Genomic DNA, 20,819 nt, shown 5'->3' on the forward strand with positions numbered 1-20,819 from the left:
AAGAAAATATTCACAAAGTATAACAAATCACATACTTTTCATTGTCGATAGCGACATTTTTCGCTGTTCCATCATGAATGCGCACTTGACTTGGTAAAATCTCTTCGAATGCATCATTATCCAAATGTATCGGACTTAAGGCATGACACGGCTTTCCAAGAACATCATCGATATTTTGATGTCGTGATATGAATAATTTTTCGAAATTTGATTCAACATTGCTTAAATTAATATTATCATATGGCGATGAACCGTTTTCGATGCGATTGTTCATGTCCTCTAAACCTTCTGGGCTGGCACGATCACCAAGTGGTATATAATTTGCATTAATATCATACCGAAATCTGTCTGTATATTGATTTTGATCAAGATGTTGAGCTTGTTTCTGTGTCTGTGCTGTTTGAGTTGTTGCTCGTTTGGATTGCAGTGATTCGTTAATCGTTGCCCAAAAGTCAACATCTTCATTGTCATTTTTCTCATTATTATTGGTGTCATCACAATCGAATTCGTGTGTTTTTTCCATTGGAACGGTGTCCGTATTTTCTTCGCACAGCCACCATGCACGCTCTCCCGATTCGATTTTCTTGATTTTAAATGTAAATTTGGAGGCGTTATCATTTTCAGTATCAACTGCCTCTAGAATATCGTTTACACTTTCTTCTGTATCCTCGTCAAGCCACCAAGCTTTGTCGCCCGAACTTACGTGCGTTATGCAATTTTTTTTCATCGCATCACTATGACTATTTGAATGATCCAACATCCACCATGGGATAGCTGGAGTCGATTGATTCGTGTCTACAGCATCTACACTATTATTAATTCGTGTCATTTCGTTATCACTCTGATTCAATGTAACATCCTCGGCGATGGTATCGTCATTCTCCATTTCATTGAGCCACCATGGCAATGGTAGTTCATTGTCGGAATCGATGTGTCTCAATTGGTCCTTCATATTTGTTGTATTTTCGCTTTGGAATTTATCAAATTGAGTGTCGGTCGTTTGTTCGTTTAGCGTTGTATTAATCCAATTCGATTCGTCGGCCAAATAGTTATTGCTATTTAGTAATTTTGAGCCGTTCGATATCGTTGTCGTTGTCGTTTGATTAAGCAAAGAATCGATTAATGTGTCTTGCTTAATGCTATCGTTTGTACTAATCATGTTGTCGGGCTCGGAGCCGCTGTGACTTTCGCTGAGGTATTGCGATTTCGTTTTGAATATTTTTGTTACGGGACCAAGGACGCGATTCACAATACTTAATTTCGTATTATCAATTTTTGCAAATGATTCATTCGAATGCGGTGATGAGTCTTGTGTAGTTAATGTTTGACTTTGTACCGCATCGCTTGGCTTCGTTGTATTTTCACACATAACGGCATCGCTATTTGATTGCATTGATTCCGCGCACCCATTTGATGCCGCTGTGATCGGTGCTGTTGTTGACGACGATGACGAAATTTTTAATTTCATAAAATTTTTCATCACATCATCGGCATTGCTGCCGCTTGAATAACTCGTCTCTGAGCTCACACTTGGCGATCGATCCGATCGTGAGAACGGCATTTGATTTGATACCGATTTTTGTTGTAGTTTTTTATTATCCTCGCTGTCTGTGCTTGCACTGGACGTTCGAGATTTGCGCGGTCTATCGGTCTGTCCAACATTCAATGCTGATTTACGGAAATCTTTGTTGGCCCATTTTGAATTGGTTGTACTACTGGCCGTTGATGATGAACATGATGCCGATATTACTTTTGTCGGTGATTCCAATTTCGGTGGCTGCGGCGGAAGAAGTGCTTTACTGTTGTAGACTTTTTGCTTTGTCGGCGATGACGATGTACTCTTTGATGTTGGAACTGGTGGACTTTTGGATTTGGGCTTTTCACTTTTTGACGTACTTTTTATTGAATTGCTTCGCGAAATCGATGACGATTTCTTTGAATCAACCGAACTTTCTCGGGATGATTTCGATACACTTTTCTCCGGTGATTTTTCAACACTTTTCTCCGATGATCCACTATCTGTGGATTCTTTGGCATTTTTGCTCGTATTGCTGTATTTGGACAGTGAAGATGATGCTGAATTTGATGACATATTTAAACGTGAATAGCTCACTGAATTGTATTTATTATCCATATATGATGGCCACGGCGTTGTTGATCGGGCGCTGCTGAAACGAGAATATTTTGTCGTATCGTCCATGCGATCAGATTGAATTTCTTTGTCCTCAGTCAATGCTTTACGTTTCGGTCGCATGATCGTCTTTTCAATGGTCTTTGCAATATCAGCTCTTCGACAACGTGTGTAATGAGTTGTACTCGTAGAGCATAAGTTGGGTGAAGTTCCACGTGTAACAACATTCACTTCAATCATTTCCACATTTGCTTCGGGAAGTGATTCGATGGTGCTGCTCATTTTTGTTGTTTCATCGATCGATGAAATATTTTCCGTTGATAATTTGGCATTGTCTTCATTCTGTTTGACATTCTGACGATATGTTCCAGCGACATCGCTACCGTTTAAGTATGAAACGGCTGGACTTGTTGAACGACTTCGGAAATTGTTTACTTGCAATTTATTTGAGCTCCTTGGATAAAGTTTACTGTATGATGAAGACACGTAACCCGACGATGATGTATATCGATCCTTGGCCGGTTCACACGGACTTGCATCTCTTGATTTTGATGTAGAGTACGAACTATTAGAAGAGCTAACATCACGAATTCGCACCTTGGCTACAGTTATTGATGGTCGCGTTATGGTCGACAACTGTTCTTTTGCCTTCGTTTTACTTAATAGATTTTCCGATGGTGTTGAACTTTGGCTATTCTTGGTAAACTTATTTTTACTTGAATTGGTTACATCGTTCGATATCGATGGCTTTACAGCCACCTTTTTTATCGTTCCCGTGTCTTTGGTGGCCGGTTCTTTAGTTGATGTTAGCCAACGACTCGTATAGCTTGGCACAACTGGAGTATCACGTTTAACACTGCGATAGGTGCCACCCGAATAAGTTGGACGATATGATGATGGCGATGATAACGATCCAAAACGTGGGGCTGCCTTTGAGTCGGACGAACTTCCAATGACTTCATCACGCGATGAATACTGAAAAAAGAAGAAAAAAAATAATAATTATTCAATTCGAACATTCCCTTGTAAAAACAATAAAAAAAAACAATCAATAAATTCAAACAAGATTTAATGACAGACCCACTTAAATGACAAATGATTACAAAATCCAAATAAAAATTATAAAACAATTTAATTTACCCGACTGGCAGCAGGAGATGTTTTTGATGATAGATATGGTGACAGATTTGGTTTCCATGATGATACCTAATTAATGACAAATGTTACGTTTTAACAAAATAATGTGAAGTGAAGTGATGATTGATTTTTTAGACAACTCAATAGAACATCAAGTGAATTTTATAGCATGTGCAATGATTGCAGCACTCATATACAGTACAGAACACGATGTTTCCAAATTCAATTGAAAACACTATAGAAATCAGCAAAAACAGACTTTTGCTTAAAAATAGATAAATAAATAAGTGTTTTCGATGGGCAAAGACTCTTGAATTTGATTCCGACATGTTGCCGATTGAAAGTATCTTGAAACAAATGATCAAAAAGCCAATTTCTAATTCTGTATTTGTTGATTTGCAACACAATCTGTAATTTCTATATAAATTTAGGCCCAATTTGTTTTAGGTAAGCCCAATTTGATTCGATTGAGTTCGATTTTTGAGGTTTTTAACCCGATTTTGGGTTTATCCCTTTTGCTCTATATGATCGATCGCTCAGTTCAATCTGACCCAATAATGTTGGCACCCATTCTTCTTGCCATTGAAACGAGTCGGTCAACGCGTGTGATAATAACGCATAGTAACTATGGCTGTATACATTGTCTTTTTTCAAATCAAAACCACATTGATTGAGTTTCGCCTAAATAATTCTATACAATTCGATCGCGTGAAAAGTGAAATAACTTCTGTCGAAAGCACTTTGCAATCTCTTTTTCAAAATCATGGAGCATGAATATGCGCCCATACAAGTACATTTTAGAAGTAATTAGATAAATATATATTTTTTTCTTCGTTTTTCATTGACTTGCTTAGTAGTGTTCTAGAATATATGTTCTATTGCAATTGTTGTTCTCATTATTGTTGCTTTGAAGTGACAAAACCACGAAATTCTTTACGTGGAAATGCATCGAAATGTAAGAAAGAAAATAGAAATGACAGAAAATAAAATGTAATCTCAACGTTACGATCGACGCATATTTTTGTCAAAGCATGCATTTAACTTTGTGTTTTTGGTCGGAATACACTCAAAATAGACTGAGAAGCGAGAAGAATGTGCTCTATATAGGCTAGTTTACTTCGAATACATCCTTACTAAAGAAATGTGTTCTTTTTTATTTGACGATTTTTTGTAAGAAAAAAAAATCAGCTCCCGAAATTAAATAAAAATGAGCAGCAAACGATTTTACTGTTAAACATATTTCGGATGAGTAACTAACAATTGGTTTCACTTAAAGTGTGAATGATGTGTCATAATGTGTCCAAAGAAATAAGGTTCCAGCAATTGGAATGAATTGTTGTTTTCAATGCAAACAAATTAAAATTATAAAACCAAATCGAAAAAATGTTCCGAATTTTCCAATATTCATTTTCAATTCAAATTATTCTGTTCACTTACATATCCTTTATACGAAGACATAATGATGCGTATATAATATCGTATCAATTACACCGTTATATATTTTGTTTATTTCTTTTCTTCACACAACTCACATCGTTAAGTCATATGGGTGTTCTCTCTTTTTTCTCTCACACACTATTGAATTTTTTCTTTAAAAAATATTTAACTGTATAAGCTGATGTCAACACTTGTTTCTCTTTAGCTCACCATCAGTCATGCACATATATCTACTACTTGTATCATGTAACTATTTTCCACTGTTTCACAATTTTCCATTGGCAAAATGAATTTTATATTATCATTTTACTTTTCAAAGATAAGAAAATAATTCACAAAAACCACAAAATTTGTTCCTGATCTATATAATTTACACGAATTTGGAAAAAAAAAATGGAAATGTTTTCTCTCTAATATTTTGTTTTGATTAACTTGCGCGAATGAATATTTGCTGTATGCTAAAGGAGTTCACAGCCGAAATAACAACAAAATCGAAAACAAAAATGATTAAGAAGTGAATGAGCGATTTTGAGCATTACGCGCGATCGGTTGGATACACTTTTCCGGCGTTTTCAGACGAATGTGGTTATTTTTAACAATTTCTCAGTGCGAAGAAAAGTTGGTTACATTTTCTTAGCTGCAAGCGGGCTAGATAAATAAAAAAAAGCAGCATATACAAGCATTTGTTATATATATTTGTTGTCTCTCTCACTGCGATTTCGTGCGACTTACTAAATACACATATATTTTCGTAGTTTCTTTTTACAATACTATAGTTTGTGTGTTTGCCGTTTTCGGTAGATTAAAAAATGTTCTATATAACACACACTATACGTATGTGTGCAATGATAGACATACAAATTTGAATATCTCGTCTACGTGCATCCACAATAGAAAATCCAATCGGTGATCGTATAACGCAACGAACTACTTTCATTATTATTGCGATATATGTACGGTATAATTTCGTAAATAAATAAATTTAAATTAAATCTTCATCGTTTACACATACACTCGTTGATCTCAATCAGAAATCAAGAAAAACGTCGATTGTTTTCAATTTATCTCTTTATCTATTTTCTTAAAGCACATTGTTAAAAATTTTTTTTACATCAACATGTGCTGATTTAAATTTTTAGCGTGTTTCAGACATTTCGGTAACACTTTTTGAAATACTCATTACTTTTCTGGCGCCAGATTGATGAAATTCTACATCAAAATTATTTCGTGACCAGATGCAAATAAGCTCAAAAATTGCGGTTTGAATTGTTAGTTTTGAACATTTCTAATCCGCATCGTCATGATTTCTTTTTGTCAATACCAGTCCGAGAGAACATACTAGACATAATCGCACACATCATTCAAATGATAGTTTTTGCACACCTTAAATTACAGAAAAATGATAAAAAAATTCTTTTTCTATCCCCAGCTTGAAACCCCATTTGGATGTACTTGGTCATTATTGTTGCATTTTTTGATTTGACTCACATTTCAGCGGTGAAAATTACACCTTTTATTTTATTTGGGTTAATATTGACAGTGATTACAATGATTGTTAACACTGCACATGTACTCAGCAAAAACCGAAAGTATTCAAATTACTTTTAATATTTATTACCCAATTCGTTTGAAACCCCATTCGATATTCATCCGTATTTTTGGAAGGTAATAAAAAAATTCATTCAAACTGTATCATGACATCTCTTTAAATTTCAAATGTCTAGATATCGTTTTGAACCGAACATATAGTATTTGTCCGGGACTTCATAAATTTAACAAAACAAATTAATCATTTTTTTCTGCCACATTTATTATTTATGCAGGATATCAAAGAACTCCCGGCTTTAGCATATGATTTGCACGAATAATTTATTCTATAAGCAAAATGTTTGCATAGAAGTATGCAGAATAGTGGGAGTATAGGTTAATAAAAACATATACCAGTGTCTTGTGAGATTTTTAAATGAAACTTGAATAAAAATTGAAAATTCTCAGTATCTATCTTTGATTAGAAAAAATAACGAGTTACGCTCTCGATATAAATTCACTGAGACTTTGAATTAAAAGCGAAAAATGTTTGGCATTTAAATTGGGATTTAGAATAACATCTCAAAATTGCAGAGATTCTGGTTCACGCGGTTTTTAACAAATCACTTAAAAAATCGAATAAGGCGAACACATTGTTTACATAAAATGTGAAGTGTCAAGCGGAAGAAAATCATGCATAACTTTCAATAGCACATATTCATTATTATAAAAATGTAAAAAACGTAAAAAATGACAACAAGTCTCACAAGGAAATAAGTTGAGAAAATAAATATTTTGGGAAATGGTTCAATTAAGATATAAATTAAATACTTTTTTTTTATTTCAAATTATTGGCCCAAGTCCCATTGAAAAGTTGTACGCAATCGTGGTCCTTTGCGGTAGTTCCTATGAAGGTTTGATTCCATTCATACGATTAACAAGAAATGGAAAAAAGTCGAAATTCAAGCTTTATAAAAAATAAAAAAGCTTCCAAATGGAAGCCAAAAACATTCACCAAAAATATTAGCTTGGAAGCTTTTCGAGACAAAAGTTTCTAGAGTTTCTAGCAGAGGGCATCAAGTAGAACATATCATTTGAAAGTAAATTCCACTGAGAAAAAAAAATCGGAAAAAAAATTCCGAAATTCTGTTGCGATCTGTGGGTGGAATTGTGAGCAAAACGCCATGAAAAATATCATCTATTACGAAATAAATTCATCAAGAGATGTGCATTTTTCAAATGTCGCGGAAATGTTTTTTATCGCAGAAAGAATAGTTTGGCTGTGATATCTATTTTTAATTCAAACATTGTTTTTCATCACATTTCTACGATACTACCGCTACATATTTTGGCCATATACTTGATCATTTGTAAGATGATCATGAGTAAATTCCAAAATCGACCTTGTACTAATTTTGAATCGATGTTTTTCTTGCACACAACATGCTCGCAACGGAAATAAACAATTGTTTTTCCTAAAACACTGTTGCTGCCCGTTTTCGAATGTAATAAAATGAAGATGTGCCCAATATAAAAATGGAAAGTTAACAAAATCTCTCGTTTGTTGAGAGAACATTTAATGTTTTTTTTTTTTTTTATAAATATAATGCGACTTTTTTTTCATTGAATGTTTCATTGTAATCGATATGAGAGGATCGGTGTTGAGGTAAAGTGAAAAATCCCGTGAAATAGCATAAATTAGGTCGCGATAAGATCACAAACTATTTATAAAATCATATTCCCAGCCAAAAGCATACAAGAATACCCAAGTGTTTCGAGTGAGAGCAGTTATCTCTCTAATTTCCAGGTTCGCACATTTGATATTTTTCACTCAATCGAATTTAAAGCCTGGGTGATTTGAACGATTGAGTGGCAGAGACCATAATACGAATGTGTAAATATCTACCGATCGCCGCATAAATGGTACACCTTCCCACAAATTTATTAAAAATAGATTCGCGTTTTGAACTGTGCTACTAAAAATATCACAATTTGACAAAACACGAAAACTTCAACTATTCATTCAATTTCCACAATCGATGTCTGAATTATATGCATGGATTTGAATATTTTGTATTTGTTTTGCAAATTGAAACATTTGAAATTCTATGCAAACGTTCATTCAATATCCATATGCCAGTGGAAAAGGATTTCATGCAAAAATTTCATTCTGGATAAAATGTCTCATTGATCCATTGTATTATTTTTGTGTTTTCGTTGGGTTTGTTGCCAAAAAAAAAGAGCAAAACATTCGGCTCATTGAATTGGAGTGTAGCAATTGATACATCAAATACAATGACTAAACTAGGAGAATTCATAGTAGGCTCAAAATCCAAACATTTACAAAAACAACCAGCAAAGCGGTGAAAAATGAAAATAGGAGCAGATGCATTGGTCAGCATTTATTTTATCCGAACATACTCATGGCAAACATATTATTTTTTCGTTTCATCGTCTTTTTCATTTTATTTTGTAATGAAAAAGAACAGTAGGTAGGCAAAATATACAATAATAATCGTGAACACTTATTAGGCATTCCATCAAAAAATGCGACGGTGTTTGTGGATTTATGTTTGTGAAATTCAACGGTAAAATATTCGTCAATATCGGTGTGGTCGTAATGGCGATGCGCACGCATAAAATTTCAACCCAATCAAAATGATGATGTGTCTACTACAAACAAGCAATTAGTAAAAGACATATATACGGTGCCGTTGTCGTATCGTGTCTACAGCCGGAATTGAAAATCAGTGTCCACATTCGAACGACTGAGGTCCCGCGATCAGTAGATCATCAGCTTTACTCCGAACTTATCTGAAATTAATATCGGTGATTCGGGTGCGTTAAAATTTATTTTTTGCTGATATATTGAGTTGTTGGTGTTTCATATAAACGATCCTTATTTTTTTCTCGCTTCGAGTGTATCTCTAAGTTTTGCCTTAAAAAAAATTAAATCATTATTGGAATTTACCCTACAAAAGTAAGGAAAATTCAACGAAAATGTCTTCAACTACACGAGCTTCGAAATATTCATATCGCGCCAGCAGCGGTGGTGTCGCCGACGTCAACATCGAGTACAGTGCCGATTTGACCGCACTCACCCGATTGGAGGTAAAAAAAAAACTAAGTATTTCATTGATAAAGTTTTGGATTTGAAAAAAAATCGATAAATGAAGTACATCACATAATGCATAAAGCAAAGACATCAGTTTTGTTTCCGTCTTTTTTTTCGGTTACTACGAAACAATCAGCCTTCAACTGTTTATAAATGATGGCGCATTAAATTTTGCAAAAATACTAGTGATACATACATGAGTGAGCAATTCCACAATAAGTCAAAGTGAATATTGTGCTATATGTAATATGAAATGCAAATGTATCTGCAACAATGTTTCCATAGTTGCTCTATTAAAGTGTCCAAAATATCCTCACTTAGCTTCAAACATATTTAAGCCTATGATCATCAAATCCAAGTATGTGTATGCATGTACGTATGTATGAGAATGTGAGCAATGATGACTATCAAATAAAAAATCATAATTAAAATCAAAGCTAACTGAAGTGAGGAAGAAATAAATAAAAAAGAAAAGTGAAAATGAATATGTATAACGTTACGCAAGTGCAAAATATAAAATTGTGAAAAGAGCTAAATTTATACCACGTTTGAACTGTTTCAAGTGCCGAAACTGTATGCGTCTATAAAATGAATCGTTCTGATTTTCACATACACATTTACGTATGCGAAAATTGCGGTGTGTTTAGCCAGGCATCTTAGTCGTATTGGATTTGAACTGTTTGCGGAATGCGAAAAATGTGTACTTAGACTCTACCCCATGAATTTATGTAATACAGCCAATCAGAAATGAGCCAGCAAACGTTCGAACACATATTGATGTGCGCTATTTTGCCGCACCTAAATTCAACCAATGTACATGGATCACAATTTAGCAAATGATCCACTTCATTATTATCAACAATTGAATTTGTCGAAACACAGAAAGTGCACTATCAATACTCATCATGCATCACGTACATGTTTCACATAATTTTGATCTTTGGGCTCTATGAAAATGAAAATTCCAATATTTTCAACACACATTTGCATGCTGTTTGATCTAAAAATCGATCGACACTCACGGACATCGACGGAAACAAATACATACATGCACAGACAAAGACACACACACATTCACACTTTTAGTTCCTTACACCCACTTTCTCGACGAGGTGAAAAGTTTCGTAATATGCTGAAAATGTGATGAACGATAATCATAACAATAATAATAATGATGATAATATTTTCTAGCCAGTTTTCTATATAATGAAATATTTTTTTTATATTCTTTTTTTTTTTGGATCTCAGGACAAAATTCGTTTAATCCAAGATGATCTTGAATCTGAAAGAGAGTTGCGTCAAAGAGTAAGTATCTTATGATTTATATCAATAATAATATTTTTGTTCAATGTAAACTAAATTGCATGGTAGATAGTTAAGCTTTGAGAAATACCACTATTCGGACTGTATGAATTGATAATACACATTTCACACCGATTCTATATTGGAATCACGAATTCGATATTTTGAATGAGAGTGACATTCTAAATGCTTTATTCATCATGTAGTAAAATTACGCAAATGATTCGTTTGAGAGGCAAGTCTTTTCATCTCAAATGCGAGACATTTCAAAATCATTTCGAAAAAAAAAAGTGAAAAACATAAGAGACGTTGAAAAATCACACAAACAAAATATATTTATATATCTGTGAATCATTCAGTCGTTGATTCTGTTGATGAGCATTCATTGCAAATCAGAAAAACGATTTGGCAATCAAGTGAGAGTGAAAATCTACTTCGATAATGGATTGTATGCAGCACAGTGGCTAAATGCGGTTTTAAATTCTTTATGGAATGAAAATGAAAATATTCCATGGACATCGAATCAACACTGACACGCACACAAAAGTGAATCTGAAATCATTTTTAAAAGTGAATCGGATTCGTTTGAATGGTCAACATTAAAACTTATGCTTGTAGGTGTGATGCTATATCACTATGACTCAACATCTTTATACGCGAACACATTTTCACACCGTTTCATATGAAAAGAATTCCTTGAGTAGGTGGTAATGGTAGATCGGGATATAGGCGAACGCGAAAATAAACGAAAATAAATGAATGCTGTGTGTTTTATATGAACTTACTCTAATACCACATTGATATGTACGTATGACACATCGAGCAACCAATTCAAAAATTCTACTTTGTTCATCGGAGTTTGTGTGCTTGTGAAAATGTTGTGAAAATTTTACTTTTCTCCTTCATTCTCTATTGCCGATTGATGTTATAAAAAAAGAACCGAAGAGGATAAAAAAAAACAACATTGATTTTTTATAGAAATACCGAAATACTCACCATGGTGGCAGATGAAATGTTCATCGGCAATTTTCATGGCGTTTAATTTTCCAAATATTCATAATATCGCCCGATCATGAACGTCTCTGTATAGCATAATTTTTTCGACAGTTTGGGCTGGCAGCTGGCATTAATGTTGAATACAGAAAACAAGAGAAACAAATAACAATAATATAATGAAATGAAATTATGAAAAATATGTTAAACATAAATGTATTTTATGCAATAAATTCACCGTTGGCATCGGTTCAAAACGGCACAAGTGTGTGCCAGAAAGAAAATGTAGGAAAAGAACGAGATGCTAAAAATTCGTTCTGAAAAATTGCGAAATTAACACAGAACGAAATAGCCGTATGAAATCGCACAAATTCCAAATTCAAACAACGAACATGTCAAGTAAATGAATAAAATATGGGTTATATCAGATTATCTATCGAAATGAACACTTTCTTGTCCGCTTTTGAAATGAGATGTACATTCATCAAAACAAAACAAAAACAAAAACAAAAATAATAATGCATGCAGAAGCTTTGCACTTTCATGTTTCTCAAACGTTGCATAAACGGAAAATCATCAGTTTTTGAAACAATATACAAAACAGCAGAGCTCAAAAATGTGGTTTGCACTTTATGCAGATTGAATTAACATGAACAATATTCCAAATTCAATACGATATTCGTATTTGCGGTGTGCGATGGTGTTTTGCTTTCCTTTTATTAGGCATGATTTTATAGGAAGTTACTGACCTTCATTGGATGTTTGGCTAAAAATAATTTCAACAGAAATTAAACATCATTAAATAGACAAGTGATTCATCAATGCGCATAACAAAGACAAACATTTTGAACTTCAAACACGAGCCTGACTCATACAATGGTGTGATTTAAGAACGCAAAAAAAGTACTAAAACCTATTAGAAGATGAAGCAGTGTAAACTAACCTAACTAATCAAATGTAACAAGTGACCCGTTTAAATCATTTCTCAAATAATTACCATTATTAGCTGGTGTTCGGTGTTGTTGTTGTTATTGATTGTTGTCAATCAAATAGATTACAAAAAAGAAACAACTAAAACCATAAATCCCAATTACTTTTTTCAGATTGAACGCGAAAAAGCAGACCTTAGCGTTCAAGTGATTCAAATGTCTGAACGTTTGGAAGAAGCAGAAGGTGGAGCCGAAAGTCAATTCAACATCAACCGCAATCGAGACGCAGAATTGTTGAAATTGCGTAAACTTTTGGATGATGTTCATTTGGAATCAGAAGAATCTGCCCATTTATTGAAGAAAAAGCATCAAGAAATTATCAATGATTTCCAAGAACAAGTCGACATCCTGACTAAAGCTAAATCTAGGTAAACAAAACACACCACAAACCACAGTTAGTCGAAAATTCATGTGAATTTAGCGATATATTGAGTAAAAAGTTGAAATTAGGCCATAATTTTTTCTCTCTCTCTTTATTCAAATGTCATTTGAATGATGCTCGCAAAATACGGAATAGAGAATATGCGTAACGCACAAAGGCGCAAGCAACCGAAAGGAATTTCGATTTCATAATCACTAGAAACACCTATAAATTGTGGAAAGAACCGTGGGGGAGATTATTTTTAATTTTTATAAGGTGTACTCCTCTGAACCGGTATTTTTGTATATTGATAAATTTTGTAGAGCCGCTATAGCAATAGCTATATGTTTTCATGTTTATACATCACTGGCGAAATGTCGCTTTTATTCTTTCTTCATTCTACTTTGTTGTCGTTTCGTAATTCGCGGATCTGTATTCGTATTCGAGTCGAATAGAGCGAAAAGGAAGAATGTATGGAAAATTCAATGGGTTTGAATGATCTAAAACGTTGTGTTTTGGGATGGCCGATATGTTTTTGTACTACATGAAAGCGAGAACGTACGCTACAGCATGTGGCTTTATTTTTAGACACTTTTTAAATTCAAGCGATCCTTCGGGCCAAATATGTCTTGTATACCGTTTAATATTTATCACTTTTTTCTCTTTATTTTTTTTTTCTCTCTTTATTTTTCACAAATTTACACCAAGTTGTGTTTTGCTTAAATGTGAGCATTGGATAAATTACTAAAATACGTAGAAAATGCTAATAAATATAATATTAAATGACTATAGGCAAATTATATTATCTGCTCAATTAGAAAAAAAAACCTATAACACAAAAAATCGTAAAATATAATGCCTCTCTAAACACTGATCGATTCGTTTATTTCAGAACTGAAAAAGAAAAGTCGAAATTCCAAGCCGAAGTATATGAGTTGCTCGCCCAAGTCGAATCGGTAACCAAAGAAAAAATTTTGAGCTTTAAACAAGTGGAAAAATTGGAAATCACCATTAACGAGCTCCATGTTAAAATTGAAGAATTAAACCGTACCGTTATCGATATCACATCACACAAAACTCGTTTGTCTCAAGAAAATGTCGAACTTATCAAGGATGTTCAAGACTTGAAATTGAACTTGGAGAATGTTTCATACTCAAGACAACAGATTGCTACCCAATTGGAAGACGCTCGTCGCCGTTTGGAAGATGATGAACGTCGTCGTGCATCGCTTGAAGCTTCATTGCACCAAGTCGAAATTGAATTGGAATCGGTCCGTGTTCAATTGGAAGAAGAAGCCGAAGCTCGTTTGGACTTGGAACGTCAATTAGTCAAAGCTAACGGTAATTCACGATTGTGATTTATTGTTGTTAGATTTCTTTTTTGTGCTCAATTTAAATACCCGATCTAATCATTGACCATTTTTTTTTAAATGTGACAAATATTTAGCTGAAGCTCAACAATGGCACGCCAAGGCTGATGCTGAAGCTGCTGCACGCGCCGAAGAAGTCGAAGAACTTCGTCGTAAATACACTTGTCGCATCCAAGAACAAGAAGAGCACATTGAACAACTTTTGGTTAAAGTTAATAATTTGGAGAAACAAAAGAGCCGCTTGCAAAGCGAAATTGAAGTCCTCATCATTGATTTGGAACGTGCCAATGGTACAGCTCGCGAATTGCAAAAGCGTGTCGATACACTTGAACGCACTAACATTGAAATCAAAGCTCGTTTGGAAGAAACCATTCAATTGTACGAAACTGCTCAACGCGATCTCAGAAACAAACAAGCCGAAATCGTCCGCATCAACAACGAATTGGACAAGACCAAGGATCAACGCGATACATTGTTCCGTGAAAACAAAAAATTGGGAGGTAATACAATAGCGACAACTTTCAAATTTTCGGCATTTCGGAACTAATCGTGGTTTTTCTCTCTCTCCCTCTCCCTCTCTTTCTCTTTGCAATCATCAATTAGATGACTTGGGTGAAGCAAAGAGCACAATTTCTGAGTTGACCCGTCGCTACCATGAACTTGAAATCGAGCTCCGTCGTTTGGAAAACGAACGCGATGAACTCACTGCTGCTTACAAAGAAGCCGAAGCTGTTAGTATCAATAGTTATCTTCATTTTGGATCATATTTTATTTATTTCTGACTTTTTTTCTTAATCCTTTCCAAAAAAGGGCCGTAAAGCTGAAGAGCAACGTGCTCAACGTTTGGCTTCTGAATACAACCAATTCCGTCACGATGCTGAACGCCGCATCGCCGAAAAAGATGAGGAAATTGAATGTATTCGGTAAGTAACCCATATATTTTTTGTGAAAATAGGAAAAAAGTATTCGACACTCAATTGAAAAATTGGATGCATTACAATCGTGGATTTTTTTAAATAAAAAATGCTCCAAAAACAATTGCAAGAATTTATATAACACACAATTAAGGGAAGTCACCGAAGTATTGACTTGTTGAATAATTGCCAACATTTTTGGGAAAAAGTTAAGAGTTTCATCATTATTTTGCCACATTTTTCCTATATTTCTGTAAATAAGAGAAGATTTTAAAAAAGGCATGTGCTAACCTAGTTCATTTAAACCTGAGAGTGGAAAACTGCACAATAGAGGAATTTTGACTTTCCAATGCAGTTTTTTTTTCATGGTGCTGAATGGTGAAAAAAAATGGGCACTAAGCGTTTCCAATACTAGAAGGTTTTACTGTAATTGCATTCGATTCATGCTCCAAACGCATATGCGTTAGACATTTGCAATTAATTATTATACGAGAAAAACAAGGTTTATGAACCGCTTGCCGAAATGGCAACAACTAAAACAACTCTGCACTAGATTCTTGTTCAAGCAAATGTTATGAAATCAAGTCTAGTGCCAAACAGTTGGCGACTTTTCATGATTTAGTTAAATTTAGATCAATTTAATTTTGGGACTTTTTTCGAGTTTTTTTCTTTTGAAATTATTGCATTCTTTAACAAATAGTTGTACGATATGATCGGACTTCAATATAATTTTTAATTTATAATTGGTCTTGCTCTGTCTCCGTTTGATATGGGTGAACAGTTTTCATCGATTTTCTCATTTGATAAACTCAATATGATATATGAAAATGCTATTATTCAAATTATGCAACAAACATGTACACAATATACTTTAAAGACTTAATTATTTTTAGAAGAACAGTGCAAATGAATAATTTGTTGTTGTCAGACATTATATTGAGATATTTTCAGCCACCTGAATCAGCTCAGGCTGCCATCGTCAGGAACTGTAACAATCAGGAAAAATTTGTAACTATAACAATCACTCCTATTGTTGTCGCTTCATTTTAGCTGATTCACCTGGCTGAAAATATCTCAATATAATGGTTGTTGTCGATGAAGCTTTATTTTTTCGGTGTGATTGCAATATTTATATGAATAGGATGCCAATAGGAAATACAATCGATGTTTTGATCGATTTTTGAAGGTCAATTGGTTTTCTATTTAATGAAGATCGGCCCATCGACATTTAATCATTTCATATTCGATTGTTGATCAAAAATCATAGACGCAATTGTTTTAGGTCACTTTTACAATATCGAGTGTGTTGCCTTTCACAGCGATTTTGTAAGCGAGCAACATTTTTTGTTGTTGTATTTTAGTAATTTTAAACATAGCTCATAAAAATTCGACATTTTCAACATTTTGAGTAATACCAAAGTATCGAGCACATTGAAATTCATTGGCCCTTGAATTCCGAGACAAAAGCCTATAGAAAAAGGACAGACCCAAATATACCGGGATCGAAAGACGAATAAAAATAATGTTGTATTGAATATATTTGAAATACATTCATACGTACCAAGAACAAACCATTTGTACACCATTTGTGAATTCGGCGAATTGGCGATTTAATTGAAAAAAAAAGAGAAAAAACAGCGAGAAAGAAACGCAAAAACAGACAAGAGTAAAAGCAAAAATAAAGCAAACAGAAAAACCTACCAACAACAACTACAAAAGCATCAAAAATTTAAAGAGGAAACAGTGGCAGCACACAAACAGAATTAACACCAACAACAACAACAACAACAATTACAACGTGCACACCAGCTAAAATACATTAAATTTGACGCAGGCACATATAGGACCCGACTAGTGTGCGTTTTTAGAATTTATAAATAAATTTTTCAATAATGGCATCAATGCAACAAATTGCTAAAAGACGACCCCCCACCACATCAATCTATTCAGATAACTACGGCTACACAATTAATTTCTATCAGCCGATGATAGATTATTTAGATGCGAAGCAACAAGGCACAGATCCTCAGTATCCATACTTGCCTTTGTCGTATGAACGTGGTTTGAAAAAGTACTGGTCGTGTAATAAAGTGCCGACATACGATAAAAAAGAAGTTGAAAAATATAGCAAAGAAGTTGCTGTGCACGCCAAGAATCGCGAACAAAATTTTGAAGATTATAAAATAATCAAACGGTCTCCGTTGGCAGTGACAAAAAGTGCTATTGGTGCCCGTTTAGGCAATCGATTGGGTCGATCAAAATACGAAACCATCGAAGAACGAACAATTCGAAAACTTGACGAACAATCAAACGAGCGACATCTTGCCAAAGTCATGGATGATATTGAGAATATTAAGGCACGGTTTAATGCCCACAAAGATTTGGAAATTTCAACTGGTTTGAAAAAGCAAATTCGTGGTAAATCGGCCAGTCAAATAACGGCCGCTTTGCTCGCCGAAAGTGAGAAAAACATTAAAGTGTCACGTAATCAAGAGGACTTATTGATTACACAAGCAAAACAATCATCGCAAATGTTTGGCAGGGCAAAAGTGACACAACGCTGTACACGCATCGAAATGCTCGATGATCGTGACATCGACACATTGGATCATAAAGTCGGCTCGTCATTGTGTGATGTCAAGCGCCAGTTGCAGTCATTCAATCAACGAACATCCGATCTTTATTATGATTCAAGGTGTTGTAATTGTTGTAATTGTAACTGTTGTAATAAGAAAGAATAAGTTTCAAATGAATTTAATTAAAAAAAAAAACAAACAAACAAATAAACAGCATAGATTGAAATACATAAAATATACTTCATTTTCGGTAGGAATCAGCTATTTTTAGATGTTACATGTACAGTCGTCCTGTGAATAGGCTAGTCAAATGGCACGTCTTACATGTATGACGCATCGTTCTACCATACGTATTCGAAAATATCATTTATTTTTATTTTTATGAATAATTCGATGGCTGTGCAAGGGAATTAGGGAAATCACACGAATAAATGATATTCCAATTTTTATGACCAAATGAAATCATCAGTGCGTTATAATCGTCATAATCATGCGAACAAAACTGAAAAAGTCAATTCATCAATAATTTGAAAAAATATATAAGAAAAACCAACCGTTTTTTTTTGTTGTCGTTTACTTTTTTCTTATCTTTCTTATTGGTAATATGACATTATTTGACAAAGTAGAGAAGAGTATGTTATTTTTTACTTAATTTTAATGGATATAAACAATTTAAAAATATCTCTATTTTACACTCAAATGAAACTTCAATTTTTTTTTGAAAAAGATGCTAAATTCGATCAAAACTGAAGCACATACTCTCTTCTTCTTTTTCAAGTCAGATAAAGATATACTTTTAATACAGAGAATACATTTTTCTGGTGCTTGATTTAAAACTGAATAACCAACATTGTGTCATAAATGGCACGAACTAATTTTTATGGTAATATTGAAACTTTCAGCAAACAAACTGCCATCGAAATTGAGCAACTTAATGCTCGTGTTGTTGAGGCTGAAACTAAACTCAAGACCGAAGTTGCCCGTATCAAGAAGAAGTTGCAAATTCAAATTACCGAATTGGAAATGTCACTTGATGTTGCAAACAAGACCAACATCGATTTGCAAAAGGTTGTCAAGAAACAATCATTGCAATTGACCGAATTGCAAGCACATTACGATGATGTCCAACGTCAATTGCAACAAACTCTTGACCAATACGGTGTTGCCCAACGTCGCATTCAATCGATCAGCGCTGAATTGGAAGAAGTACGTGCCAATTACGAAAATGCATTGCGCTCCAAACGCAACGTTGAATTGACATTGGAAGATGCCCAAACTCGTATCAACGAATTGAGCGTTATCAATGTTAATCTTGCATCGACCAAAGCAAAACTCGAGCAAGAAATCTCTCAAGTCGCTCAAGACTACGAAGAAGTTACTCGTGAACTTCGTATTAGCGACGAGCGCTACCAAAAAGTCCAGGTAAAATGACATTGTTACAATAATCATACTTTTATAAAGGTTGTACTAAATAAAATCTGTGTGTCTGTGTGTGCCCTAGGTTGAACTTAAACACACCGTTGAGATATTGCATGAAGAACAAGAACGCATTGTTAAGATTGAGACGATCAAAAAATCGTTGGAGGTTGAAGTCAAGGTAAGCGAATGTTCAACGAAATCGAAAAGAAACGAAATTAATAATCAAGATTGTCGTTACGCAACTAGAATCTCTCGGTACGTCTCGAAGAAGTCGAAGCCAATGCTGTTGTTGGTGCTAAGCGTATCATCAGTAAATTGGAAGCTCGCATCCGTGACTTGGAACTTGAATTGGAAGAAGAGAAACGCCGACATGCTGAAACCATCAAGATCTTGAGAAAGAAAGAACGCACCGTCAAAGAAGTTCTTGTTCAATGCGAAGAAGATCAAAAGAATGTCATCTTGTTGCAAGAAACCCTTGAAAAGGCCAACTCCAAGATCAATCTCTACAAACGTCAATTGACTGAACAAGTAATTTAAAAGCAAACACTATTCGAACAATCAATAACATATCATTCAAATTGTGTTTTTTTTTTTTTGGTTTCCATTTCTTTCTTTCCTTTCTTCTCGTTCTGTCATTTCGTAATTCATAGGAAGGAACTGCTCAACAATCGGTAACCCGTGTACGTCGCTTCCAACGTGAACTCGAAGCCGCAGAAGATCGTGCCGATGTAGCCGAAAGCAACTTGTCCCTCATTCGTGCCAAACACCGTACTTTTGTTACATCAAGCACAGTGCCAGGATCGCAAGTCTATCTCGTCCAAGAAACAACAAGAACGAGCGTTGAATAAATTCAGTCCAACATCACTCACAAAAACATATTCGAACATTTTTTTTACAGCAGAAAATTTGATCAAGCATAAATCAAACGCACTCCCAAAATGAAAACAAACAAAAAAAAAAGAAATAATAATAAAAAAAGTGAAAGAATGAAATTAATATCGAATTCAAATCAATCGACCATCTAACATGACACTGAAGCAAATTCTTTGAAGCATCAAATTACATTAAATTAAAAATATACATACATTATTTAGTCTATTTAACGAATCAAATGAATGATCATTTTTTTTCTTTTTCACCGAAACACACAAAAGAAAATCTTATTTATTTTGATCAGGATGCAGTTGAAGAAAAAGAAGAAAATTAAACACCAACAACAGCAACAACAACATATTCAGAAATGAAATGAATTTATTTGATTTATTATAAACATTCCCGGCACAATAGATGAAGATTTATTTTCAGAAGATCGGTGTCAAGGCCGGGACCTACTAATTAATGAATAAAAACGCACATAAAATTAGCGAAAAGCATAACCACACCACTTTTTTTACATTCACGAACCAAAAAAATCTAAAAAGCTAAATAAACAAAATAAAACAACAACTTAAAGAAAATAGGACCGTTCAGCCGAATTGAAAAACAAAAACAAAACCAAACTAAACTAAACAAAAGAAGAGAAAAAGAAAAACAATAATACCGAGAGAG

General features: G+C 34.2%; 2 protein-coding genes across 7 annotated transcripts in view; one reads left to right on the forward strand and one right to left on the reverse strand.

Annotated features, from left to right (window-relative positions):
* The window catches only part of LOC116337370 (FH1/FH2 domain-containing protein 3), a 59,496-nt gene extending 47,812 nt beyond the window's left edge, over positions 1-11,684 (reverse strand). Inside the window, exons 1-3 of one of the 6 annotated variants that reach the window (XM_031761858.1) lie at positions 4,706-5,001; positions 3,272-3,337; positions 36-3,106 (exon numbers count right to left, since the gene is read on the reverse strand). In XM_031761858.1, coding sequence (XP_031617718.1) covers positions 36-3,106; positions 3,272-3,337; positions 4,706-4,726 — 3,158 coding nt within the window. In that variant the 5' untranslated portion in view covers positions 4,727-5,001. Of the gene's footprint in view, positions 1-35; positions 3,107-3,271; positions 3,338-4,705; positions 5,002-11,645 lie in introns of those variants that run through there. The other 5 variants (XM_031761857.1, XM_031761859.1, XM_031761862.1 and 2 more) reach the window with 5 other exon arrangements.
* Positions 8,967-20,387, forward strand: LOC116337372 (paramyosin, long form). The gene is made up of 12 exons (XM_031761869.1): positions 8,967-9,070; positions 9,214-9,343; positions 10,596-10,652; positions 12,746-12,999; positions 13,885-14,333; positions 14,440-14,862; positions 14,966-15,093; positions 15,173-15,285; positions 18,755-19,274; positions 19,354-19,449; positions 19,518-19,799; positions 19,922-20,387. The coding sequence occupies exons 2-12, from the start codon at positions 9,233-9,235 to the stop codon at positions 20,117-20,119; spliced, it is 2,631 nt and encodes an 876-aa protein (XP_031617729.1). The 5' UTR covers positions 8,967-9,070; positions 9,214-9,232; the 3' UTR covers positions 20,120-20,387.
* Positions 20,388-20,819: the final 432 nt, after the last annotated feature.

The sequence above is a fragment of the Contarinia nasturtii genome, unplaced genomic scaffold (assembly GCF_009176525.2).
Source record: "Contarinia nasturtii isolate CC-2019 unplaced genomic scaffold, AAFC_CNas_1.1 Cnas_scaffold_285, whole genome shotgun sequence".
NCBI lineage: Eukaryota > Metazoa > Arthropoda > Insecta > Diptera > Cecidomyiidae > Contarinia > Contarinia nasturtii.